Source organism: Neovison vison, chromosome 10 (assembly GCF_020171115.1).
Source record: "Neovison vison isolate M4711 chromosome 10, ASM_NN_V1, whole genome shotgun sequence".
Classification (NCBI taxonomy): Eukaryota; Metazoa; Chordata; class Mammalia; order Carnivora; family Mustelidae; genus Neogale; species Neogale vison.
Genome location: NC_058100.1, coordinates 74,051,803 through 74,077,784, shown reverse-complemented (window position 1 = coordinate 74,077,784; position 25,982 = coordinate 74,051,803). Strand labels below are relative to the sequence as shown.

The 25,982-nt window shown below is 59.4% G+C and overlaps 1 protein-coding gene across 4 annotated transcripts; it reads right to left on the bottom strand.

Moving 5' to 3' along the window:
- Positions 1-835: 835 nt before the first annotated feature.
- Positions 836-25,617, bottom strand: CDK18 (cyclin dependent kinase 18). 4 transcript variants are annotated; one of them, XM_044267740.1, is made up of 16 exons: positions 25,440-25,617; positions 9,733-9,881; positions 9,437-9,576; positions 8,734-8,859; positions 7,856-7,912; positions 6,922-7,036; positions 6,639-6,733; positions 6,355-6,417; positions 5,556-5,679; positions 5,305-5,425; positions 4,430-4,527; positions 4,096-4,201; positions 3,939-3,981; positions 3,160-3,250; positions 2,758-2,835; positions 836-2,366 (listed from the first exon to the last, which is right to left on the bottom strand). In XM_044267740.1, exons 2-16 carry the CDS (start codon positions 9,854-9,856, stop codon positions 2,332-2,334), a joined length of 1,416 nt encoding a protein of 471 aa, XP_044123675.1. In that variant the 5' UTR covers positions 9,857-9,881; positions 25,440-25,617; the 3' UTR covers positions 836-2,331. The 4 variants fall into 4 exon arrangements, with proteins under 4 accessions (XP_044123675.1, XP_044123676.1, XP_044123678.1 ...); XM_044267741.1 differs by lacking the exon at positions 25,440-25,617 and adding an exon at positions 25,326-25,367; XM_044267743.1 differs by lacking the exon at positions 25,440-25,617 and adding an exon at positions 22,077-22,162.
- Between the last annotated feature and the right edge of the window lie 365 nt (positions 25,618-25,982).

Sequence of the window (25,982 nt, the reverse complement as noted above, 5' to 3'; positions counted from 1 at the left end):
TGTCTCCTTCCAAACTCTGCTTAAAAGGCCGGACTCCAGTTCCCACCACTGCATTTCCATCAAGCACTAATTGTCCTACCGTTTGGTGACCAGCTGCCTAAAACAGGTGAGGAGGTCTGGGCTGGCAGTGGTCATGCTGGGCAGAGAACCTAGCCCCTTACTTTCATCACCTCAGAAGACATCACCCAACCTCTGCATTAGCTTCCTTCCCTGAAAGCAGCCAACCCATGCATGTCTTCAAATTGGAAAGTCCTTATGGTCAGCCAGGAGGCTGCTGGACAGGTAGGGTCAGGAAGAATCATTTGGGGCCTGACATTCTCACAGTGCTCTTGGGAAAACAAACCTGGACACTGAACTGGAAAGCAGAGCAAGACATGGAGAGCTCTGGGAGAGAGCAAGGAGGTCGTGTGCCCCCAAGGTAAGAGACAGTCTGGGCAACAGAAGGTGGAGTTCAAGTTTGTAGAAATTCCTGGATTGGATTAGGGACATGTGCAACCTCGTTCTGGGCCCTGGCCTTGGCCACCCCCCATGTCGGCTCTCTCCTAAACCTCCCCTTCTTCCCTCCCAAGAAGTCAGGGAGCTGTTTGGTTGGGGGAGCAAGAGGGCAGGCACAGCAGCTGGCCCCCCAGACCCTTCCCTGGGGACTCCCTCTTGCTCTCCTGGCTGGCCCCACCCTTCAGGCCCTGTCCCTGGTCCCTGGCTGAAGGCCTCCTCCATGCCTCCCCACAACACCCGAGTGAACTTCCGGTTCCAGAGGCAGCAGCTTCCGGCATACAGCAGGAAGGGTGCGGGCTGCCCTCCCGTGCCCAGGGTGGGTTCACAGATATACACAAACCAAACTCTCTGTCCACTTTATACATATACACATACAAGCAAGCCCCACCCACACTCATGGGGCCTGGAGAAGGGTCTTCCGTCCTCCATCTTTGGCATCAATCTGTCAAAATCAGCTTTTCTGTACAACATGAATTAAATATATTATCTGTCTTTGTGCTGAGTCACGGGACATTCACAGTACAGTGGGGGGAGGAGGGGAAGGACTCATGCGGAGGCCAAGACCCTCCGGGGTTGCTCCTCAGGCTTAGGGGTTGGGCTGGGCAGGGGGCTTGTGGAGAACAGCCGCGCCCAGCCTCCCCTTGGCCTTGCCATTAGAGATGCAGGCAAGTGCTGAGGAGACCTTGGGAATACAACAGGCGTGCTCGGAAGGGGTGGTGAGGGGCCTTCTTTGGGGCTGCGGCCCCTCATGCTCCCAGCTCCCCAGGGTGAGGCTCTCGGGCTCAAAGCCTGTGCGTCCTGTCCCACCTTCCTCCGCGTCAGACTGTGGCATTTACACCCTGCCCTCTGGGGAGGCCAGGGTCATGGGGAGGCTGGTGCCAGGGTGGGGTAGAGCGTGGACCGGGCTGTGGGGGCTGGGAAGGAGGGAAGAGGCTGGGCGAGCCCCAGGGAGCTGAGGCTGGTCTGGTACCAGAATCAGGGTGACCCTGCCTATCAGGGTGTCGTCCCCTGGACCCTGGCCCGGGCTGGGTTATCAGGGCCCAGGCGTGTTAAGCAGGAGCCGCTCTCGGGGAAGGGTGGACAAGTAGGAGTTTGGGTCGGAGCTCCAAGGGCAGTGATGCTCTACCCCCTGCCAATTTAAGGCAATCCCATTCAGGCTGGGCGGGCAGGCAGGGGCCAGCTGGTGGGACCAGGCCGCCTCTGGACTCAGCCGGGCAGCCAGCAGCATATGGGGCCTCTGGCCAGGAGAGGGAACGGGGACAGGCTGAGGATGTGGAGAAGGGCTGGGCTGTTCTGGAGACACCTGCCCTCCAGGTAGAGGCTGGGTTTTGGTGCCCACAACAGCACCCAGGATTCCACGGTCCCAGACAAGTGCCCTGCGCTTCCTGCTCCCAGAGGGGAAGAAAGAGAGTGACGTGTGCCAGGCAGCCCCTGGCGTGAGCTATGGTGGGACCCACATTCAGTGTACCCTGCTCAGCCGGGCACCTGGATTCTTCCGTCCGTGTGGGTCCCACACTGGTGCCCAAGCACCTCGGGGTGGGAAAGGGTCGGTGGTCTCTCCCTGCCCCTCATCTCCTCCCAGGAAAGCAGCTCAGGCCCAGCTCCGGGGCCAGCGACAGAGGGGTGGGTGTCGAGGAGAAGGCCACAGGGGAGGCATGTGGGAAGCAGGAAGAGGAAACAGCCGTGGCCAGCAGGCTGCCAAGAAGTCTTCTGGGCCGGCCATTAGCCCTTGTTCCTCAGTCCTCCCAGGGCCACGCAGGCCCCCTCCTGCCCGCCGTTGTGCTCTCGGAGAACTCTCGTCTCTCGTCCCTGGGGCCGCAGCAGGGTGGGCCCGGCTCAGAAGATGCTCTGCCGCCGGCTCTTCCCTCGGCCTGGAGAACAGAGTGGGGGGGGGTGCGGCTGCAGAGAGGGGGTTGGGCAGCAGGGGTCCCGGGACCAGGCGGGACAACCTCGGGGGCTGCTCTGACAGGGCTAGCAAGGATTTGCTTGCTAGCCTGCAAACCAGGGTTTGCAGACAGAATGTAGCCAGAGATCGTGCACCTTCCTCAGGGCTCTGTCAGATGCCGGCTTGGGGCTGACAAGGGACACGCTGTGGGAGGAAGCCGGGGCAGGAGAGAGGGAAACCAGTCCCTTCCCTGCTCTCCCTGGGCCCCCCAAGGGAAAGGCCATGCTGATTGCCCACTCTGTTCTTCAAGAGGGAGGAGCAGCCTGTCCTGGTCTCTTCTAATAAGGGGCGGGGGCGGGGGAGGCGCAAGCCCCTACCTGGCTGCTGGAAGGCCAGGCCCCGATAGCCCGGGTCCTTCTGGAGCTGGATCTCCTTTAGGGAGAAGATGGACGCCGCTGTGGGGAGAGAGGAGAAAGGTAGGGAGAGGGGCAAGCCCCTGGGGGGAGCCCCCGCACTCACAGAGAACCCTCTGGCTGGGGAACCCCTTCATTCAGGACTGCCCCAGGAGCACCTAACTGGGCCTTTCAGGCAGCTTCTTAGATTCCACAGTTTTGCCCTTAGTTATAGTTGGGAACCCAAGGAGGGGAAGTCCTGTGGGGTGCAGCTTGGCTGCACTGGGGGCCTCCGGCCTCTGCTCCAGCTCCTCCACCCACACCTGCCACCCCATTTCTTTGGCTCTGGGGTGACCCTGGTCCCTCCCCCAATCTCCCCACACTCACTGTCTTCAAGCTGGTGCACACGCTCTCCCAGAGACCGGAAGTAGGGGTGGTTCAGGGCTGCCTCTGCTGCCAGGCGACTCTTGGATTCGTACTGAAAGACACAGGGTGGGCTATGGGGCCTTGGCTGGGGGACTCTGGGGACCCCTCAGTGCAGCAAGTCCTACACTGAGTTAGATGGCCAGCATGAGGGGGGCCCGAGTCTAACCCAGGAGCCCATAGGATCTGCTGCCAGCCTCCCCTTCCAAGCCAGCCTGAGGCAGTCTCCGGGCTCAGCTCCCAGATCTCCAGCCACCAAGAGAAAACCAGAAATGGGACTTCCTGAGTGACCTCCTCTTGGGATGGAAATCCAGAGGCTGAAGCCTCTGTGATCATAACATTAATAACAGCAACACTAACATGTAATACCAATAACTCCCCTTTACTGTGAGCTTCCTTCAAGACAGGTCCCACACTAAGTGTGTTCCATTATCTCAGTGTATCCTTGTGACCAGCTTAGGAAATATGAATTATCAATTCCTCTTTGCAATGGAGGAAATGGAAGCTCAGGAAAGTTCTAGAACTTGCCCAAGGCTACATAGTAAGAGGGTTTGAGTTCAGAGTGCGCCCACTCCCACCTCTGTGTGGGAACCAGTGCTGGGGGAGGGGGTGCTGGGGGTGAGGGGATGGGGTGGAATATGGGGGAGGGTGTGCACTGTGAGCTCAGAGGCCGGTGGAGGGCCCAGGTGGGGTCTGGGCCCTTCAGGCTGCCTGTCCCTGGGCCCCACCCGGGTTACACTCACCAGGAGGAGGTTGGTCAGAAGGTGGATGCCATCAGTGTCCAACCTGCAGGAGGAAGGAACTGGCACAGGCCTGGCCTGGTTGGGGGACTGGGGGCCACCTCCAGGAAGGACAGCCCTGGCCAAGACCAGGATAGAAGGTGTGGGGCAGCAGGGCTACCTGGGAGCATGGCTGATGAGTGGCTGCGGGAGGTACCGCGGGAAGTTGTAGGCTCTGAACTCGGGCAGGGCCATCACGCCGGGCCATGTCTCTTCCGTAGGGGTCCCTGGGGAGATGGGAAGGCGTGGGAAGCGCACAGTGAGGGGCCAGGGCCACGGGCGACTGGGAAGGACGCAGTGAAGGAGGTGGGGGCAGACAATGGCGGAGGCCACCGGGGTCGCTGCTCCGTGGAGAGCCAGTGGGAGCCCCTCTTCCCAGTCCCTGTGTGAGCCTGGGCTGGGCGGAGTTCTGGCGCCCCCTGGTGGTGAGAGGGTGGGAGCGGCCGGAGACTGACCGAGGAGTCGGAAGATGAGGTGCAGCTCCTCCTTGACCGTGGAGCCGGGGAAGAGGGGCCTCCCCGTGGCCATCTCGTAGTGGATGCAGCCCACGCCCCTGCGGGGAGCAATGGGCAGGGGCGGCGTCAGGCTGGGCCTCTTCGCACCCGCCCTTCCTAGGGCTGTTTTACCAGGGCACCAAGGACGCCCTGCCATCGTGGCTCCAAGGGTCCTGGCTCTGGGGTGGGCGGCCCAGGGCAGCGGAGGCTAGCACAGCCGCATGCGCCACTGGGGCCTCTCTCTGGGGCTCCTCTGGGCTCTAGGGCGCTTTAACCTCTCCCCTCACCCCATAGAGTTTGGGTCTGCACCCATGTAGAGTTTCTCAAGCAGCGCTATCTCAGACGCTGTCCCACGGAAGAGTGAGTCCGCAAATCCACTCTCTTGGGGACCCCGGGGCACAGAACACAGTGGCATTAATCAGAAACCTGGGTTTCAGCTTTAAAATTGGACTGATTTTTTTTTTCATTCTACACCAGATCATAAGCATGTTAATTTTAACACACACACAAATAATAGATCCTTTCCAAAATTTTCAGTAGAACTGATGCTTGGGGAAGAGTCGTCGTATTTACGGTGGCGGCCCTCCCGCACCCTCTGGAAACCTCCCAGGGATCCCTGCGGCAGTATTTCAGAAGCAGAGCCGGGGAGGGTCTACTTAGAGCCCCGGGAACGCTAACAGAGTCCAGACTTAATTCTTTCCCTCCGGTTACTTCAGGAGGGGGTCACATGGCTTCTAGTCAAAGGAGGTTAGGCAGTTCTTGGCAGAGGGCCTTGAGGCAGCAAAATGTGGAGGTGTGGGAACCCCCCTGGCCCTGGTCCCACGGTGCTTACTCACCACATATCAATGGGGGTGGAGTACTCGGTAGACCCCAGCAGCACATCAGGGGGCCTGTACCACAGGGTCACCACCTCATTGGAGTAGGTCTTCGTGGGCACTGACTTGGCCCGCGCCAGTCCTGGGGACAGGCACGTCACTGAGCCTCCCAGCTCCCTGCCCCCCACCAGCACCCAGCTCCTGCGAAGACCGGGCGGGACCCGTCCCCTGGCCCGGACCCACTCCCTGGCCCAGGCGGGACCCGCCCTCACCGAAGTCAGCCAGCTTCAGCTCCCCTCTCTCGCTAATGAGCAGGTTCTGCGGTTTCAGGTCGCGGTGCAGGATTTTGCGGCGGTGGCAGTAGGCAAGGCCCCGGAGCAGCTGGAACATGAAAATCTGAGGGAGGAGGGGATGAGAAAGGTGAGCAGTGGAAGGCGGGTGTGTCCCGCCTGGGAGAATCTCTATTTCTGCCCCATGGCTTGGGGCGGGGGTCGGTGTGTGCGGTGAGGTCCCTGGGGAGCTATGCTGGTTCACCACCCGCGCTCCGCCCCCTCCTGGGCTCCATGCTTCCAGGGAGTCCCATCCACAGGGGAGGGTCCCAGGTGTGTGGAAGAGGCAGCAGGGTGCTGGAGGCCAGAGCACTGTCTGACCAGGAGCTGAGGGGTCCACGCAGGGCCAGGAAGGCCACCGGGGTGGGGAGCCATGCACTTGGTTCTCTCACAATGGCCAGAAGGGGTCTTTCCTCCCTTCAAGCTTCTCCACAAGCCTCCTTTCGTCCATATACCCATTGACAGATGGAAAACTGATGCTCAGAGTTGGAGAGGGAATTTTGTATCATCGGCTAGATGGTGGCAGAGGGTGTGTATCTGCACTGGTGGGGTAGGGTGCTTAGCACAGTTCCTGGGATTCCCTGAATGGCAGCGACTTTGCACGCCCTCATACCTTGAAAGGTCTGAGCAACCTCGCAGCTGGGCCCCTGGTGGTAAGAACTGGTGCCTGTGTTGGGCTTGAGAACAGATGGGGACTGAAATGGGGCACCCAGGGGTAGGCGGCCCTTACGGAGGCCCTCACCTTGACATTGTGCATGCTCATGAGGTTTCCGCAGTGGTCCAGATACTGCTTCAGGTCACTGTCCTGGAACACAGAGCCTGGCTCAGCCCTGACCTGTCTTGACCTCTGGCCAGAAGCCCCTCCCTGGCAGGGCCCAGGCTCTGAGCTGCCCTTACAGCCTCTGGGCCCACTCCTGCATGGGAGCATCTGAGAACCTGATTCTAGAACAAGGCCTGGGCTGCCCCCCACCCCACCCCCACGCCCCACCGCACAGTGAAGAAGCCACTAGCTCCAGCCCAACTCACCAGGTACTCAAACACCAGGGTGAGAGACCGCTCCGTGTGGATGAGGTCATGCAGGGTCACAATATTGGCATGCTTTAGGTTCCTCAGGAGAGACACTGTGGGGTGACAGGCCTGCCTGGGTCCCTGTGGCCCCACATACCCCACACACCCTCTCTTCCTGGGATCAGCCCTAGCAGACCCCACTCCGGCATGACCTTCTGCCCCAAGGCTCCCACTGCGGCTCATTTCAATGAAGCCCTCCTCCCAGGAGCCCCCAGGAGCTCAGGACCCTAGGGTGCCATACCCTCTCGGATGGCCGTGCAAGGTGCCCCCTCCTCGTGCTCCAGCCGGATCTCCTTCAGGGCCACGAGGTTCTCCGTCAGCTTGCTGCGCCCTTTGAAGACCGTGGCGTAGGTTCCCTGGGGACAAGAACCCCCACAGCGCCGGCCACACTCAGGGCGCACACTCCTCTGTCCAGCGCCCTTCTCTCTGTGTGTCTGTTTGGGCTATGCCCTTCCCCCCTTCTTCTCCTGTCACTGAAATCCATGTTTGCTCCAAGGCCCATCTCTCTCATCTCTGTCCTCCCTCCTCCCTGTTCCGAATGAACCGTCCTTCCCCTGAGCCCCCAGCAGGTGGCTCAAAACGCCAGTTTTGTTCTTCCTTATGTTGATATTTACAGGTAGGTCTCCTCTCTGGATTCCTGGAGGGAGACGGCTGTGTCTTCCTCCTGTCTGTAAACCTCTGGCCGCCCCGAGGCCCTGCCACAAAGCAGGGCGCAGTGGTAACAGAGAGAGCTAACGGCCCACACGGCGGCCCCTGCGCCAGGCACGGTGTAAGCGTGCATGCGAGCTTATTATAGTAACCGAGCCCGCCCTTGTGACAGCCCCAGGACACAAAGCCGATGCATCTCCATTTGACAGAGGAAAAAAAAAAAAAAGGCACAGAGAGGTCACATAACTGGCCCAAGGCCACAGAGATAATAAATGGCAGAGACAGGATTCGAACCCAGAGAAATACTTGCAGGAAAAACAGACAAACTGGATTATGCCCAGAGCCCACGGGCCCCACGCCATCCTCATGCCCTCCTCCAGGACCCGGGCCCCCCTCAACGCCTGCAAAAGGCTGGGCCAGATTGGATGGCCAAGATGGTATGTCTCCACGGGGCAGGGGCAATAAGGCAGGACAGGGCGGCACGGGAGAGCCTGTCCCTGCTCCTCACCGCCTGCCCAGCCTCTTACCTCCCCCAGTTTGTCCAGTTTCACATACGTTTCCAGTTTTCCAAAGCCGATATCTGACTGAGAGGGAAAGACACAGGGTCCTGTGAGTGTGAAGGCCACACAGCCTGACATGCAGGACACCCCCCCAGCCAGCCTCCAGGAGGGAAGAGAATGAGACCCCCATCAGGGAGAGGGAACAACAGAGCCTAGCAGGGATGAGGGCAGCCACAAGTCCTGCCTCTTGGTCTCTCCCCTCTGTCCCCATGACAAAGGAAGGAACCCTTGGAAGTATGAGTTTCTTCTTCCTCTGGCAGTGGAGGGGGCGGAGTCAGGGCCCAGGCACCTGGGATTGCCACGCACCTTCAAAACCTGTCTGTCTCCCCCGTGCTCAGAATACTAGAGCCTCGTGGCAGAAACTGCCTTGTTCCCCACTGTACCTCAAGTGTCCAGTTCAGAACCCGCCTCCCCAGCAGTCTCTCTCATCAGCATACTTCCTCTAGCTCAGTGGTACCCGACCCTTAGCAACGGAGTTTCCTGGGCCCCACTACCCAGAGTCTGACTCTGTAGGTATCTGAAGTCCACGTTTTGCAAGGGGCTCCCAAAGAAATATGATAAGCAGCCATGACCGGAAAGCACATGCCATCTGGTCCAGGGGTCTCACCGCAGTGGAAACCGTGGGGGCCCAGAGAGGGCTAGGGGCTCTGCTCCAGCCCTGGTGGGACTCACCTAGGGGAATGCACGTCACTGACCAAGGAGTACAAGCTTGGGAATCCGCTGAGGCCAGCAGGTGGCGCCAGAGGCCCACAAACTGCTGCAGGGCTCCGCAGGGCCAGGCAAACCCAATCTGATGTGTCCAAGCTGGGTCTCCCCTGGTGACCCCTGACCCTCTTAGGACTCACCAAGGATGCTCGGCGGGACATGCGGCTGAGCGGTTTGGGCAGGTCCGGACTCTCCAGCTGTAGCTTCTGCAGGAATTCCTGGGGCAGGCGGATGTCCATGGGCAAAGATAGCCTCTTACTGATGTCCTGCAGTGGCCGGGGTAAGAGGGGGACACCTGTGCTTGCTCCAGGCTACCTCGTGCTGTGGGACCCTCACTCATCACCCAGGACCTGACTTTCCCTGTAGAGCAACCCCAGCAGGGCCAAACCACAGGCTGTGACCCCAGGCTCAAAGTTGCTTCAAAGCTGTGCTCAGAGACATATGTGAACACGCAGGAGTTGCTGTGTGACCTCAGGGGGTCCCTTCCCCTCTCTGGGCTGCAGTATAACCATCTAAAGAATGAGATTCCAATGGATAAGAAGCCTATTTTTCTCATACGTGGGTCCAGGCCTCTGAGTAATAAGAACAGCAGTCAAGTTGTCTAACTTCCTATGTACCAGGATTGTTCTAGGCCCTTGGTATATATTAACTTGCTTAATCTTCCCGATGACCATTTTAACACAAGGAGACTGGTATGCAGAGGTTGAAACACTTGCTCAAAGTCACAGAGATGACCGACAGCAGAGCTGGGATGTGAATCCATGAAGTCGGTGTCCCAGGCGGCCACCCTCCTTGGGCATATACTGTTGCTGGGTCCCCAGGGGAGAGCCCATCGCCCCTCACCTCCATGGAGAAGCGGCGCTGGTTTTGCCGCCGGTACTGCATACCAGGGGACAGCTGCCCAGGGTCCTCCCCACTGTCCGTCGGGGAGAAGGTGCTGGACTCCGGCTGGGGGTCTCTGCCAAGAGGCCCAAGCTGCAGGTCTGAGAGGGGGAGGCGTCAGCTGCCCACCCTGCCCCTCCGCCCCGGGGCTGGGGGTGAGGGAAAGGGAGACTGCCTCCCACCTCTGTCCGCCCCCAGCCACGAGGGCTGGGTCAGGCAGGGCCAGGGCGGGGCAGGGGGGCCGCTGGACTCCTCACCCTCATTGCGCCGGTTGTGGAGCTGGTTGAACTGCTCTGTGAACTCGGCCAAGGACTCCTCGATGGTCTCAGTGCGCGGCACAGACAGGGAGAGGCGGCGCTTGAAGTTCTTCATCTTGTTCATGGTCAGGGGGCCGGGGTGGTGGGGCCTGAGATGGGGGGGCAGGCAGAGTGGGTGAGAACAAGGCACAAGGCTGGGCTGACAGCAGATGCGAATTCTGGGTCTGGGTCTCCGCTGGGGCTGACAGCAGATGCGAATTCTGGGTCTGGGTCTCCGCTGGCCCATCAAGCTCTGAGGCCTGCACCTAGGGAGGCCTTCTTCGCCGAGATTCCAGGACATAGCCCTCTCCCTCCCTATGAATCCTGCTCCCCCATCACTACCCCTCCCCCGCCCCCGCCCCTGGGGAGGTAGTCACACTATGGACTAATCCAGCAAACTGCTGCCTAACAGCCATATGTGCCAGCAAGATCCTGGGGGCCTCACCAGGGCCAGACCTTTGAGCTGCTGGAGGTCTAGAGAATTCTCCAAGAGGCCTGGAGTGGCAGGAAGGGGACCAGAACTCAGGCCAATAGCTCTTCACCAACTTGTGTGTAAGAGCTTGAGTATGTCAACGGCCAGTAAGTCTTACTGACGCCCAGCAGCTGAACCCAGCTCGGCCCACGGCCTCGTGACAGAGTCTGGTCCAAACCCCACTTCATCCTCGCACGGACACCTGGAGGTCCCTCTCTGGCTTGTCCTAGGCCTCTGGGAGGCAGGAAAGGAGAAAGGACAAGGGAGGGGACGTGTGCCTCTGAGCTGGCCCAGTGCCTTCTCTCCAGCTGAAATGTGGGAGGTCAGGAGCAGCTGAAGGTCTCAGGGGAAACACAGAAGCTTGCCGGAAAAAGAGGGCCCCAGGGACAGGAGGCTGAGGCCCTCTCATGCCAGAGCCCTGAGGGGGCAGAGTGTCCACGTAGCAGAGAACATAGCGCGGGGGAAGGGTGGCCTGCTCTGTTCCCCTCAAGGCCTCTTCCCGAGCCAGAAAATGTTCCCTCCCGGGGCTCCCCAGGCCTCGTGCTCTGTGAGCGAGGGGTACCCTGCTGTCCACTCTGTTAGACTGCCTCTTCCTGCATACCCCTCCTTCCATATCTTGCCCTGAAAACCCACCTGCCTCTCCAGTCACCACCCCCACCCCCACCCCGCCACTCCCCTCCATGATGTCCTAAGTTCTCGGTGCAGCTGCCCCTGGTCCTGCTCGGCCCACACCTCCCTGGTGAACAGAGGACCAAGAGGCATCCCAAGCGCCCCACTGACACGGGCCAAGAAGGCATCCAGGGCCAGTCCTGTGATGGGAGGGGGGCCACCCCGCACTCCCTCCCAGCTTTTACCTGAACAGCCAGGCACAGCCCTTTCCCAATCACTAGCTGGTAATCTGAGGCCAAAGACCCCTTCTGAGTCCTCCTGGTTTAAGGAGTTCTGGGTCATAACATGTTTGCTTTGCTTCACGGTCATCCTCTGTCCTCAGCCAGCCCAGAGAGGGCTCTTCCCTGGGCCAGCAGGCTCCTGGCTGCCCCCACACTCCCGGGGCAGCTACCTGCAGCAGCTCTGAGTGCAGAGATGAAGGCGGGTGGCAGCCAGGTCCTCCTCCCTCAGGTTGGCACCAGCAGAGCCATCTCTGTCCCTGGGCCCCGGAGTCTCCCTAGGTTCAGTTCAGACAGGTGAGGACCGAGTAGCTACTACGTCCTGGGTCACATGGAGTCACCTGGGGAGTGAGTGTGGTCCCTATTCTCCAGGAACTCAGGAGCTCCCGATGCCCCCTCTAAGAAGGCATCTGAAGCTCTTCTTCCAGCTTCCTTGGCAAAGCCCAACACCTCGGACTTTCCTGAGTCCCCGTCCCTAAGCTCGTTCCTGCTGGCCACCCTCCGCCGCTCCTTCCTGGCCCCCTGCACTCCCAGGCCCACTGTCTGCAGGACGCACGGACAGACGTGAAGCTCCCAGCGGGCACTCACCCCGCCTTACCCTGCCGTGTGCAGCTGGCGGGGGGCCAGAGTGTATCCCCTAACAGAAGCTTCGGGACAGCAGCCGCACATGGGCTCCAGGGACAGGGGGACCTAGATGTGCCCTACCTGCCGCCGGACATTTCCCAGCAGGACAGGAGAGTGGAGATGTCCCCACTGGACAGATCAGTTGTTTACAGAGTTGTTGAACCTCAGTAGCACAGGGAGGATTTTTAAAAATTCAGATTCCTGGGTCTCCCTCTCAGAGTCTGGAACTGAAGACGGGGACTGTGAAAATGATTTTTTAAAAAAAGCATCCCCAGGGGCGTCTGGGGGGCTCAGTCAGTTAAACATCTGTCTTCAGCTCAGGTCGTGATCCCAGGGTGTTGGGATTGAGTACCCCGTCAGGCTCCCTGCTAAGCAGGCCCGTTCCTCCCTCCGCCTGCCACTCCCCCCTATTTGTGCCCCCCACGCTCTCTGACAAATAGATAAATAAAATCTTAAAAAAAAAAAAAAAGCAGCATTCTTAGTGATCTGGAGTCTTGGTGAGAAGCATCTGAGGTCTGGGTAAGGGATGGTAATTCACCCAGGATTCCAGATTGCCCTACTGTGCTGAGACACGGTATCCTCGGAGCTGGGGAGAAGGAGGGCAGACGTCAGGCTGAGTGGAGCAGCAGAGCCCCCCCTCCCTTTCCCAACACCCCACAACCCGGAAGGGGAGGCAGACTGATGTCCCAGCTCAGTCATGGCTAGCCTAGGGCAATGGGGGGAGCCAGGCACTTGGCTCCTTCAGGTCTGAGCTCTGCCAAGAGGGACTAGGCACGCCCCCTTCTAAAAACAGGGCTCCCCCATAAAGCCGTCCTGCCGTCTGGGATTTATGGGATGGCATGTTGGGTTTGTGTTCAGGAATCTACCAGTAGCTGCCATAAATCTTATACCCTTGCTCTTGCCTGTGGGGGAGGGGGGCTCATCAGAAGCCTTCTAGGAGGGAGACCCCCGATTTCTGCAAAACAAAAGAGAGCCAGCCCTGAGGGGCACCTGCTCCTGCCGTCCCCTCAGCTCCCCTCAGCTCCATTAGGAGCAAGGGGCCACCAGCTGGGGCCTGGGGTGCGTTGGAGGATGGGCTGGGGAGCTAGAAGGAGGGCAAAGCTGAGATGGCATCTCAAGCAGGAACGCGGGGCCAGGCGATCCAGAGCGAAGGAGACTGGCTATCTTCCACCCACTCAAGAGAGAGCCAGAGGAAGCAGTTTCCCCTGGAGCAGGACAGGGATGGAGGTCAGATGTAAGGATGGACTTACGGATGGTGACAGCAAGGCAGGCGGCAGGGGTGGTGACCACAGCAGAGAGTGGATGCCTCGCTCTGCTGGGGACAATCGGGGCATTGAACCCGGCAGGGTCTTGGGTGTGACAGGGCAGACCGAGTCGTGAATGCTCTCTGTTGTCCCCTCGCTCAAGACATAAGATGCCTCTGTCACTTTTCCCTGAAGAGAATCAGCTCTTCAATTTTGGGGGGTCAAGGGGGAAGGGAGACAGGAAAAAGGCCTGTCACCTTGTTGCGGTCTGCCCCTCACCCCCATCTGGGGACAGAAGGACTCAGTGTGACCCAGCCTGAGGCCAGCCCCAGGCTGGGCACAGTGTGGCCTTTGTCCCCAGGCCAGGGAGCCATCTGGGGCTGTCCTCGTGCAACTGGTGCCAGGGGAAGAGGGAGCTGGGCATCCAGGGATGCTGGCCTGGCTGGGCTGGCCGGGGAGGTGTTGGAGGAGAAGAGGCCCCCTCAGGAACCATGGGCACAGACCTCCCCCCTCCCCACAAGCAGACCCCACAACCAGTCCTTCCCTCCTGCCCGCCTGCCCGCCTGCCAGGTAAGCCTGGAGTTCCCAGCTTACCTCCTGTCATTTCCTCTCGGGCACACACCAATCAGCCTAGAACTTCCTGCTGGTGCCAGAGCAGCGGGTGGCCCAGGAGAGGGAGGAGCCAGGCCCCGAGGGAGCTGACACTTGCCCAGAGGCCACCATGTGCCCGGTGAGAAAGGGCTGAACTCTAATGAGAAAGGGCTGAACGCCGGGAACCGCAGCAGGAGAAGCACTTACAGACCTACCATTCCATCCCCTTGCTGCCCTGGGGAAGACACTGAGGCTTCCAGATGAGACCTGACTTGCTCCAAACCATACAGCAATTTCCTGCTTGTAGTAAGGGCCCAAACTCCATGACCACGTTGCTCCCTGCTTCTCCCAATAGGAGCCCTCCCCCACTCAGCCCTTCCCTGGGGCCTAGGCTGTAAGAGCTGTTTCCCAGTTCCAGGTCTCCTCCAAGTCTCCTCCACCCCCTCCCCGACTTAAAAGCCAAATTCATGTTCTGGTGCCACTCTCTGCAGGGCTGGAGGGTGGCACTTAGGGTATATAATGTCTCCGAGCTTTGGCGCCAGTCCTTCAGTTGGCAAGTATCTATTAACAGAATCACATGCCAGGCACTGTTGTAGACACTGAGAATCCACATATGAAAGAATCAGACATAATTTCTGCCCTCATGGCACTTCCATTTGAATGGTGGGGAGCAGCATAGACAAGAAAATAAATACATAACCTGCACAGGAAGTTAGATGGTGACAGGTGCAAAAAGAAAGCAGCAGAGAAGGATGGGGGTGGGGAGGGTAGGATGTTGCAATTTGAAACAGGGTGGTCGGGAAGGTCTCCCTGGGAACGTGACATCTCAGGAAGAATTCCAAGAAGGTGTAAGCAAGGGAGTTAGTCATGTGGAATCTAGGGGAAGCAGATCAGTGCAGGAGCAGGAGGTGCAAAGGTCCTGAGGCAGAAGTGAGCTTGTATGTTCTCCTAGAGAGCACACAGCAGTGTGGAGGCAGAGGAGGCCACAGGGGAGTGCAGAGGAGGCCATAGCGGAGCACAGAGCAGACTGTGTGGGCCCCCCGCAGGGAACAGGAGGGTTTCAGCAGCTTCGGGATATGGTCGCACTTAGATTTCAACAGGCTCCCTCTGGCTACTGTGCTGAGAACAGATTGTGTGGGCAAGGGAGGAAGCAGGGAGCCTATTGGGAGGCTACTGGAGAGATCCAGGTGACAGAAGGTGGTGGCTGAGAGCAGTGTGGGAACAGTGGAAGCGTCTGGCGTCTGGTTATATTTTGCAGGTGGAGCCCAAGGGATTTGCAGAACGGGGTGTCAGAGAGGAGTCGAGCAAGACCCTGAGGGGCTCTGGCTGGAGCACCCGGGAGGACGGAGTGGCCACCGCGGGACGCGGGCAATGCTGGTGCCCAGGTTCAGGAGGCAAGTCCAGAAACTGGGTTTGGGGCCAGTGTTTCATGTCCAGCAGACATCTGAGTGCAGACGCCGGGTGAGCTAACATGACACAGCCCTAGCATGAGGACACCAGGACACCTTGCACTTCCCTCCTCTTCTCACAAGCTCTGGCTCAGATGCCAAGATGTGCCGGAAAGGAGGCCCCCGATAACACAAGAGACGTGTCCCTCACAGACCTCCTTACAGAGTATGAAGTGCTGTGGGACCCCCCCGATGGAAAAGGGCAGGAAGCCGGGCAGTCCCGAGGCTCCCGACTAAGACGGGAAAGACCAGGCGGGCCTGGTCTCCCCCAACCCCGACTTAGACGGACGGGGCAGAGGACCCCAGCCTCCCAGCTGACTGCTCTCAGCCCCGGTCCTTGCAAGGGAGAAAGCTCCCCAGAGCAGGCCCGGCCGGCCCCCAGGCCCAGTGTCCAGGGAGGGCGGACACAGCCGGCTGCCCCCAGGACAGCCTCTGCCAGGTCCCAGCCCTACCTGCCCCAGGCCCGGGCCACCTGCCAGGCCCTGCCAGGCCCTGCCAGCGCGACTACGGAGGCAGAGGAGGAGGTTGGCAGAGCCTCCAGGGAAGCTGGGCAGCCTCTCTCTCCCGGAAGGAGGTATGGAGGGCAGCAGCCGGCTTCCTCCCATAAGCTCCAGGGAGCCAGGCTCTGAGAAGCCTCTCTCAAGCAAACCCCTCTGAGAAGCCCTTTCCCTCCTCCCTGAATGAAGTCCCAATTTACAGCCTGCACCCAAGGTCCTTCAATCCAGCCTCCTGCCTCCAACGGCTTTGGTCTCCCCGCTCCCCACAACCCAAGCTCAGCTCCAGCGCCGGTACCCCTGCCCACATTTAGGCCAGCTCAGGCCGGGAGTCTGGCATCCTCTCCCGGGCTCCGGCGAGGACTTTTCAAGTGCCTCTGTCCCCGGGGCCACTCTGCTCCGTCGGCCTGGTGCTGCTCACAGACACCACACAGGCCCACGGTGAGCACCTTCTGGGCTTCAGGAACGAGTCAGGTGCTTCTCCAAGTCCCCCTGTCTCAGTCTCTGAGGGCCCAGGGGCAGGGCCTGAGGCTCTAACTCACAACTGCCCACTCTCGGGAGCCCAGAGGGGCTGAGCCTTGGTCTCAAAGGCTGATCACTGGCCAGGACACCCTCTGCCACCCTCTCCCTGCCCCGCCCCCCACCTCGGCTACTCTGCCACTTTGGGCCTTTGGGCGGGTTTCAAAAGAACAAGAGGCCACGGCTGACTGAGCTTGCAGACGTCATGAGCTGGGACTTCAGAGACACTCCCTCCTTCCAGGGAGACGGAGCCTCAGGGAGCCCTGGAAGATAGCATCTCTTCCTCCATCCTGCAGCTGACCCAGCCTAGGGGGCCTTGGTTTCCCTGGCTTGCGACAAACCTCAGGGGCAATCAGCAGCAGCAGCCCCGGGGGGCCTCATCACTGACCTTGCCCTGTGCCAGCTCGGCCTGGAGGAGATGCTGGGAGCCTGGGGCCTCCTGGGTGGCCAGAGAGGCCTGCAGCCGGCCAGTGGGCAAGTGCTTCCCACTGTCTCTGCTGGGAATGCGGGAAGCAGGCGGGGAAGGCCTTCCGGGAGTGTGCAGCGCTAACCTTCAGGAAGCGTGGAAAGAGGGCAAGTGTCTGAGGCTCTAGGACGCCCCTGCTCTTCCAGCAAAGGTACCCCTGCGGGGTCCTACCTGAGGGAAGCGTCCTAGAGGGAGGGCCACATTGCTGGCCAGGCCTGCTCTCCAGAATTCTCTGCTGCTTGGAATATGGGAGAAATGTCAGCTTTCCCACTCACCAGCACCGTGACCTGGGAAAACACCCCATGCCTCGGTTTCCCAGTCTGCCTAATGGGGAGAATATCTAGTCCCCGATCCAACTGCCAAGAGACTCCCGGACTTAACTTTCTTGGTTGCTTTCTGACAATGTCACTCCCCTCTTTAAAATCCTTCAACCTGACAATGCCCTCAGACAAAAGTCCAAACTCCAGGGCCCAGCAGACCGGGCCTCTTGTGTTTTGATCTGTCTCCTTCTCGAGTCTTGGCTCTCACCACTCCCTGGAGGGTCCAGTTTTATGGGGTGTGCTTGTTGTTCCCAGAGTAAACCACACTCGTGCCCCACAGCTTTGCACGTGCTGCTCATTTGGCCCGGGATGCCCTTCCTCATTGTTCCCTTGGTAAGACGACTTCCAAACTCAAGTGTCGCTTCCTCCGCAGAACCACATGTGACCACAATTGGGACGCTTCCTCCTTGTCACTGCTAAACCAGCTTGTGTACCTTTATCACCAGACTGTGACGCCCTCCAGGACGAAAGCGGCATGGCATTCGGTGAGCTGTTTGCCCAGTGCCTTACTCGAATGAATAAGGCCACAGGCCACTAAGCCCCAAAGGCTTATTTAAAACTCTTTCCTCTACATACATATGAGGCCCATTGAGGACAAAGGCGGTATACGCTGGTTCTCTTCCTCCTTTCATCCGGCCAAGGCCCATTTCTAGGTTTATCTCACGAGGCCAGCTCCATACCTAGTAGGTGGGTCCTGAGCACACCGGGGGTGGGCCCAGCCCTGCCCTCTTTCTGGGCAAGCATAGCAAGGTGTGCAGTCCAGAGAACCAGCCCAAGACCCCGGACATCCTTGGTTCTCTGGAACGGTGGGACTGGTGGGCCAGAGACTGGAGAAACCCAGTTTAAGTGTCCGCATCTTCAAGGCTGGAGAAAGGCACGACCTCTTCCAAGAGGCCTTCTGTGAGGACTGTCGCTTCTCCCCTGGTCTGAAATCCCACTGGCGCCAGCCTATGGCATCCTGGACATTCCCAAGCAGAGCACCTGGCTCGCAGGTGTCCCTGTTCATTTGTCTAACCCACTGGTTTGCCTGCGAGCAGGTTAACAGCAAGGACTGGGTCTGACCCATCATTACACCCCCAGGACTGGCACTGAGCGAACCCTCAAATGGCCAGCTAATGAGTATCTGAAAGCTACAAGTCCCGAGTTCTAGGGGCTACCTGGAGACCAGAGAGCAGCCAGGAACTGTCAGTTGCCTTCTGGACTCGAAGCCTTAGCTGTGACCTAACCCATCTTCCCGGGCCGCTCTTGACCCTGATGGCAGTGGGGGTGGGGGGGAGGAAGGGGCACCACTGAGGCACAGGGGAAGCTGCCTGATGGGTAGCGACTCCCTCAGCGAGGTCTTGGAGGTCTCCTCTTGGGCAGATGACCCACAGCGAGGGACGGACTGGGGATGGGGAAAGTCCTAATGCTAGGTTCCCACCAAACACCATTAAGTTGGGGTTTATGGGGCTTGTGGGGAGGGGATTTGACAGGGTCCCGAGGCCTTCCTCAGGGGTTCCCAGTCCCTCGGGGGTAGATTCCTAGGCCCTCACAGGTCAGGTGCACTACCTGGGACAGACCTTGGCCTTGACCCCTACAGTTGACTTCTCCTGACCCCCTGTCCACTTCTAGCCCCACATCAGCGCTGCTGATGCTCACTTTGTTGCTCCCTTTGGCTTCCTAAGGCTCAAGGAACGGAGGCCCATTTATCATCTTCTGCTTTTTTTTTTTTTTTTCTTGACCCTTTTTCAGACCTAGCTAAGTCTGGTCTGCAGTCTTTGGGGAGGCTCTGGATTTGCAAATGCTAAGATGTAACGAGGTGCCCTCCCACCAGCTCTGGTCCTGGCTGGGCAGAACATTCTAGACCAGAGGCTGCAGCAAAGGGGCAGTAAAGGCAAAACCCATCCCCACATTCCCTCCCAGGCAGAGGAGACCGTTTCCTTGCTCCTTTTCGCAGGTTCTGCTGAAGACCCTCACGGGAGGTCCCTCAGCCACCTCGCTCAGCGTTTGCGAAATCCCAAAGTCTGGAACGTTTTCTGAGGTCAGTCCCAAAGGAAACAGGTCACACCTGTCTCCTCACCATTTGCTTAAGCCCCGGGGCTGGTGCCCACCATCTTCCACCCAATGAAACGGAGGAGAAATAAGGCGGACCAAGTTCGCCCACGCTCTAGCTCCCCCTCAGCCATGCAAGAAGCCAGCTTTCTCGGTGGTCATCCTGGGATCTTCGTTAACTTCAACTGCTGGCATCCCTGGGGACCTCTCAGTCTCGGGAGCAGGGAGGGCGGGAGGAGCTTTTCCAGCGTCTCTAGCCTGCAGTCCTATTTTTAGTCCGCTCCCAGCACCCCCCACCCGCTCCAGTCTGGCCCTCGTTCCAACAGGACCCCCACCAATATGCTCCAACCTTCAGGGCAAGCTGGCCTCCTCAGGCTCCGCATGGCTTCCCTCCCGCCAGGCTGGGCCCAGGTAGCCCCCTTGGCCCGGACCACCTCCCGCTCCTCCCTGCCTCCAAGGCCCCCTCTGAGAAACCTCTGAATAGCTCCCCCTCGTTCAGCTGTTCTCTAAATGCCCCCTTCAGTGGCACCTGCTGCCCAGAGCCTAGGCTCCTCAGGGGGAGGTGCTGGTTTCTCCTAGTCACTCACTCATGCCACAGGTGCCTGCTGGGGGTGGGGGTGGGGGTGGTGGGCAGCCACTGTCCTAAGCGCCACACCCGGTCTTCCCCTCTCCTGGCCTCCTGGCTCTCCTCCTGCTTCCCTCTCCCTCTCCCATCTCCCAGACTCACTTCCTCTACCTGTCTCTCAAAGCTGGCACTCCCCAGTGTTCCCTCTCTGGCCCTGGCCCTCTGGTTCTTCCCCTCTGAGCATTCTTCCTGGTGACCTCATGCTTTCCCGTGGTGGAAACCGCCAGCCTCGTGCTGATGACTCCCAGACCCAGAGCTCTGGCCCCAGCAAGCCCCTGAGTGGCAATAAGCAGGTCCAAAGGATTCCCTGCCCGGCTGTCTGGACATCCCCAGGGGTTGTGACACACCAGGATAAACCTCACTGGGTCTGGAGGGAGCAGACAGTTTGAGATGTGTTTTCAAGTGAGAAGGGCCGACATGTACAATTGTGACGCTCCGTGCAGGCTGGGTATCCACACGCTGGAGACTCACGCTTATAAACACGGACACTGCATACATTCCAGACAGATACAAGATAAATGGCTAACAGCAGGTCTCTCTGGGTGGCAGAACTGGGAGTGACTCTAATATCTCCTTTTTTGCTTACTTGCTTCCTCCGATACTTGCATAATGGCCACTCGCTGCTTATGTTAAAAGAAGTAACACTTCTTTTTAAATGAAAAGAAAAGTATTTTTAGATTGAGATTCCAAAACTCTTTAGTGCAAGCCTGGGGAGGACTATAATTATCTCGAACGGGGATTGGCACACTTGTTCTGTAAAAGGCCAGATAGTCAATATTTTCGGCTTTGGGGGTCATACTGTCTCCGCTGCAATCATACCACCCCACCCCCGCCCCCGCCCTTTGTAGAAAGTGCCCGAAGACAGGATGGACACAAACAAGTGGGGCTGTCTTCCGGTCAACTTTAACTCGTGGACGCAAAAATCTGAATTTTATATCATTTTCAGTGGCACGGAGTATTTTTTTTTCCTTCTTTTGAATTTTCCCCAACTGTTTAAAACCGTGCCGACCATTCTTGGCTCACGTGCCCTCACTCCCGGAGGCAGTGTCTGAGCGCCCGGTGTCTGCACAGGGTTTGAATCCAGCACCCACTCCCTCGGGAGGTTCTTTTCTCCTCTTATCTGACGAGAGGAGGCCTCCCAGGGGTTCCTCAGTCATCTGAGCCACGGCAGGCCTTGGCTGGGGGGAAGGCCTCATCTGGGCTCCCAAGTTTAAAAGAACGGAAGGCGGGGTCCCTCCCGGAGTCCCAGAGCACCGCTCACCTTAGCAGCAGGACTGCCAAAAGCTGGAACCACAAATCAGTCATCTTGGATGGAGCTTTAGAAATCCCTTGGTCTGTGCCCTCATTTTTGAGGAGAAGAAGGCAAGACTCAGCCAAGGGGATGACCCGCCTCGGGCCATGCAGCCTGAAGGGGCAGAGCTGAGACCAGAACCGAGGGCCTGTGACTGGGACTTCAATGCTCTCTTTGCTCCTTCGGGGACTTCGAGGACCTGCCCAGAGGTCCCCGGGCAAGCCCACCCAAGGACCACCCTGCCTTGGGAAGAAGCAATCTCAGCTACGGCCTCCGCACAGAGCAGGGCACCTGGTCCAGCCACAGTGGGGGGTACTGCCAGCTGGTATAGGGAGGGGTTCTGGGACCCCTTCTCTGGCCTCATCCCATGCCCAGGTGGCAGAGGTGGTCTGGGGACCCAGCACTGCTGATGTTATGAGTGAAACCTCAGGCACAAGACCTGTCTCCTACCTGCTACCAGGCACTGGATCCTGCCACAACCCGGGAAAGGACAGAGCAGGGCCTGGTCCCCCAGCAAGCGTCTCCTTTGCTGGGGCCACAGGAGAGAAGCAGCCCTCGTTCCTGAAGGGACCTCCCTCTCAACCCCCGGCCCCACAAAGGCAAGAAAGTGTAGGCTTCTTGAGGGAAGGAAGGGTGTAAAGAGAGAAATCGTTCTGGAGTTTTGCCAGAACTTAACCACCATAACAATAAAGCACAGAAGGTCCTTGGAAGGAGGGAGAGTGGAAACGTTTTAAGGATAGTCCCCTTCCCCTATGTGAGGACTAAGCTGTGGTTTCTACAGGGACGGAGCAGAAGTCAAGCTACTGAGAACTGCCACGTGTGGCCCAGGGACTCGGACAGCCACCAGCCCTCGCTAACGACACGAGGCGAGGCAAAAAGCCAGGAGTGTGGTGGCCAGTGTCTCACTGTCATCCTCATCTGTAATGCCCCTGCTCTCCCAGTTTTCTCACGGAGGAATCCAAGGCTTGGGTGAACGAGGTCCTGCACTGGAAGCACCTCACTCCGCAGCAGGGACAGGACCGGAACCCACTCCGAAGTCGCCAAACCGCCCCCCATGCTGGACACAAGGCGGGCGCTCGCATATAAATGAAGGAACACCCCAGCTGGCCATCACAGAGTCCCCTTGCCTGTCCCCACCCCTCTAATTCGAAGGCAGACTCGATTTAATGTTGGTAGGTGGGAAGGCAGCACACAGGGTTAGACCGGTCCACAGTTCCAAGAAAGAGGGTCTCACCACCGGGTCCTTCAAAAGTTCTGGCCCATGTCTTCTTACCCAGGGGGGCTCTGACTCACCAGGGACACTCGTGTCTGCAAGGAGCTTCAGGACCCTTTCTGGTTGCAGGCCAGTCCTCACACTTGCCTCCTGGTCCCTCCTCCCCTGCAGATAAAACTGCAGATTTCAGAAGCAGATGGGCTCTCCTTCAGACAGGAGTCCTGGCTGAGACGCGCCTACAGCGTTCCCCCTTCTTGATCGGCTGCAGCACCCCTGGCCAGCTCCTGCCGGGCCCAGCCCCCAGCTCTGTGGGGATCCTGGGCCCCAGGCCCTGGCCCAATCTGCGGATCTGCTGTTAGCCCGGCCTTCGAGCTGGGTTCCAGGAAATGCACACAGCTGTGGGGGCCAGGACAAGACAAGCCCAGCCCTGGGCAGATCCACCCTCCCGAGATGGCGAGCCGCCCACTCAGCAGCTGATGGCAGGGGCAAAGGCAAAGGGTCCAGGGTTGGCGACAGAAGGGGTGGGGGTAGGACTCGGGGCTACAGAAGAGAAATGTGTCTTGTTCCCAAGGAACGAGGTGACGCTAATCAGATAAGTTTGGACCCAGGCCAGCCACTCCCTCACAGACGACAGAGGAGAAAAGGGACGGCAATTAATGAAGGAGGGAGTGAGGGTATTTTTACCCCAGGGCATAGAGGCTGGCCAGAGACTGCTGGATTCCCAGCTTCCAGTGCCCACTTCACTCTTGCTAGGAACTAGAGGGCAGGGTCCCCACAACCCAGATTCCTGGTCCCCTCCTGGCAGGTTTCCAACCACCCCTTCCTCCCCAAGCTGGAAGAGCAGGAAAGATGCTCAGGGCCCAGCCTGCTGGGATTAGGAAAGCCTGCCTCGGTCTCTACCCCAGAGCCAGGCATGGTGTGATAACTGGGAAATTTCCTTCCCAAATAACCATGCACGATTCAGCTAACAGTCCCTGAGCATCTGCTACGTGCCAGGCACTGTGTGTTATTTCATTTCGTTCATCAAACCACCCGACCTACGAGGATTCCCATTTCAGAGACCAGGAAACTGAGGCTCGGAGGTGCCTGCTAGGGCGCGGGGACTCAGCTAATATGTTCTGGACCCAGATTCCAACAAGACCCCGGTTCTCCCTCCCCTTTAGGTCTCAAACTCAGGGAAGGAAAGGAATCGGGAGGGATGGATAGCGGTTCGAGCCCAATGTCCCAAAGAGGGTAACCCCCACCAAAAAAGAGGCACAGTTGGGGTAGAAGCTGGGAAGACCAACCCGGGCCCTGCCCTACAGCATGGGGCACGTTGACAGATGACAGAGTCTGGGCCTACAGAGAAAACAAGTGCGGTCCAAAAGGCAGCATCATGACCCCAGGGACTCAGGGGGTGGCTTCCCGGGCAGGCGGCTGGATCCCAGGAGATCTCAGACCAAGAACCTAGTTGTAGGTTCCTTGGATCTAGTGTCTCCTCTCCTGCGACCCACGGAAAAGCCTGGCTCTGCATGGCACAGAACAAGCGAGAACGTTCTTACCCAGAGCACCACACCCATCCTTCCTTCCCCCGGGGACCGATGTCAAACCAGAGAACTCCGGAGTGGGACAGGAGCTCCCCAGATGGGGCAGGGACTATCAGCAGGAAGCCCAGGTTCAGACGGAAGTGGGCTGGATCCCACTTAATGTGAGACTGAGGGAAAGCTGGTCTCTCATAGCCTCTGTTTTCTCGCCTCCAAAACGGGACGGCGAGGTCTACTGCATCTGCTGGGAACCCAGCTGATACTCTCTAACTGGTAGCCATCAAGGCATTCAGAATTCAGATGTAGCTTACGGAGTCCACTCTCGCTCTGGAAACCCCCATAAGTATGGGAAGAAGGAGGGATCCATTCTCCTGGAGGGTCATGGTTGGCCAGTGGGGAGAGTCCCAGGAACCCAACAGGCTGGTGAGGTTGCAGGGGTGGGGGGAAGCCAGCCTCACTTCCGCTACACAGGAGGTGGCTGGGGCTGAGAGAGTAATCCGAGCCAGTAGCTTTGCTCTGGCAAGGTGACCCTTCTCTCTAGACAGCCTTCAAGATGCAGACCCAAACCCAGAAGCTAGGGTTGCCTTGAACCACCTTTGCCTCCCTTCGCCATGTGTCCCAGTCGCTTCCCAAGGCTAGACTAAAGGTAGAGGATCTCTGTGGGGGTGGGCAGAGCCCGGGAGCCAGTCCTCCCAGCATCCTCCAGGATTCTGCGCCCCCAGCCCAGTGTCCCAGAATGTGCTGTGTGCCCATGCCCAGTGGGAGATGCCTCCTGCATCTCACAGGGTCCTGGCCGGGGTGGGGGGCGGGGCAAGCTGGTGCTGGTAGTGAGTCACAGTGCCCAGGCCACAGTTGAGGAACTGCAGAGCAATTCCTGGGGATGAGATTCTGGGGGTGCTGACCCCCCCCACCCCTCACACAGCTCTAACTTTCCTACCCCTGCTGTCCAGAAAGGGTTCACCAAGCATTAAAGAGGCTGCTGGTGCCTAGGAGGGTGCTGACCCTACAGCATAGAAAATCGGTCACTGTCTGAACAGCCCGACGCCCACAGGGCCTGCAGACAGCTCCGGGAACTCCCGCCGCTGCCAACACGGAGAAAAGGGAGGCCTCCAGCCCCTACCGACTCCCGATCCGCTGAGCCTCTCCCCCAACCCATCCCCTGCCCCCCATGCGGCCGAATGCTCACCCGCACAGCTCAACAGGCCACCAGCCGCCTTTCCCCACGGCTCTATTAACCCTTTGCTTACTGCTGCTGCGGACTGGGAGCCACTGCCCCTGTGGTCTCCTGGGGGGGCAGAGAAGAGGCAGCGATCCCCAGAGGCCCCAGCGCCCCCACGCTGTCCTTCCACCTTCACCCCAGGGCTCTAGTCTCCCACCCTCCAGCCTGTCGCTCTGGAAAGTTCACCGGAGCCCAGAAAGCCCTTCAAGGTGCAATCTGGCCCCACACTCGCGCGGGTTCTCCCGTCACCGGAGACTCCCGACCCTTGCCCTTCCCAGAAGGAAGGGCGATGAGAAAGCGCCTGGTCTGAACCTGGGTTATAAACTTTGCTTCCTAGGGTTCAGGGAGCCCGGGGGCCGGAGTGAGTCTCAGCGGAGACTCCCAGGTCGGGGAGAGGCGGGGGTCTGCGAAGGTGAACCGGCGCACCTGGAACTTGGGAGGGGCCTGCTCGGGAGATCGCCCACCCCCAGCATGCGAGCCAGCGCGCCTCGTGATCTCCGATCTCCCCGCGGCGCGCCTGCACTGCCCTCCAACCTCCCGCCCCAGGGCAAAAGCAGACCGGCGCCTTTAAGAGCCGCTCCGCTTACCTTTGCTCGGTTTCCCCGGCGCCGCGGTGCCCCCTCCTCCGACCGCCCCCTTCCTCCCCGCGGCGCGCCGCCCGCCCAGCCCTCCGGACACTGCGCGTCGCCCGCGGGACTCACCGCGCGTGTCCTGGGGGCCGCGGCGCGCCCGCTCCCGCCCGCTACAGCCGGGGTGCCGCGGGGCTGGGCGCCGTGCCCTGCGCCCTGCTGGGGTCCCTGCCCGGGCTGGGGGTTACTCCGGAAAGGTGAGCGGCTCCCCAGAGAAGCTGCAACCTGAGCTGGAGGAGGAGGTGGAGAAGGAGGAGGAGGAGGGAGAAGGGGAGGGGAAGGGAGGGTGGAGGAAGGTGGGGAAGAGGAGGGAGGGGGAGGAGGAGGAGGAAGGGAAAAACCCGGCCCCCGCCAGAGTTTTTCACGTGTACAAGTTGACTCCTCCCCCGTCCCTCCTGCCCTGCCCACAGCCACTGCCAATCCCCAGGGTTCCCTCTGCCCGGGTGCCCACCCCTTACTCCCACTCTGGGAACCAGGGTCCAAGTGCCTCTTCCGGTTTCGTTCCTAGGCCCGGCGTCTGCCAGCCTTCTGGGGCTGGCCTTGACTATGCGCTGAGCCCCTCTGGATCGGAGCACCCCAGGACTGGGGCCAGATCACCAGGGGTGATTTACTGAC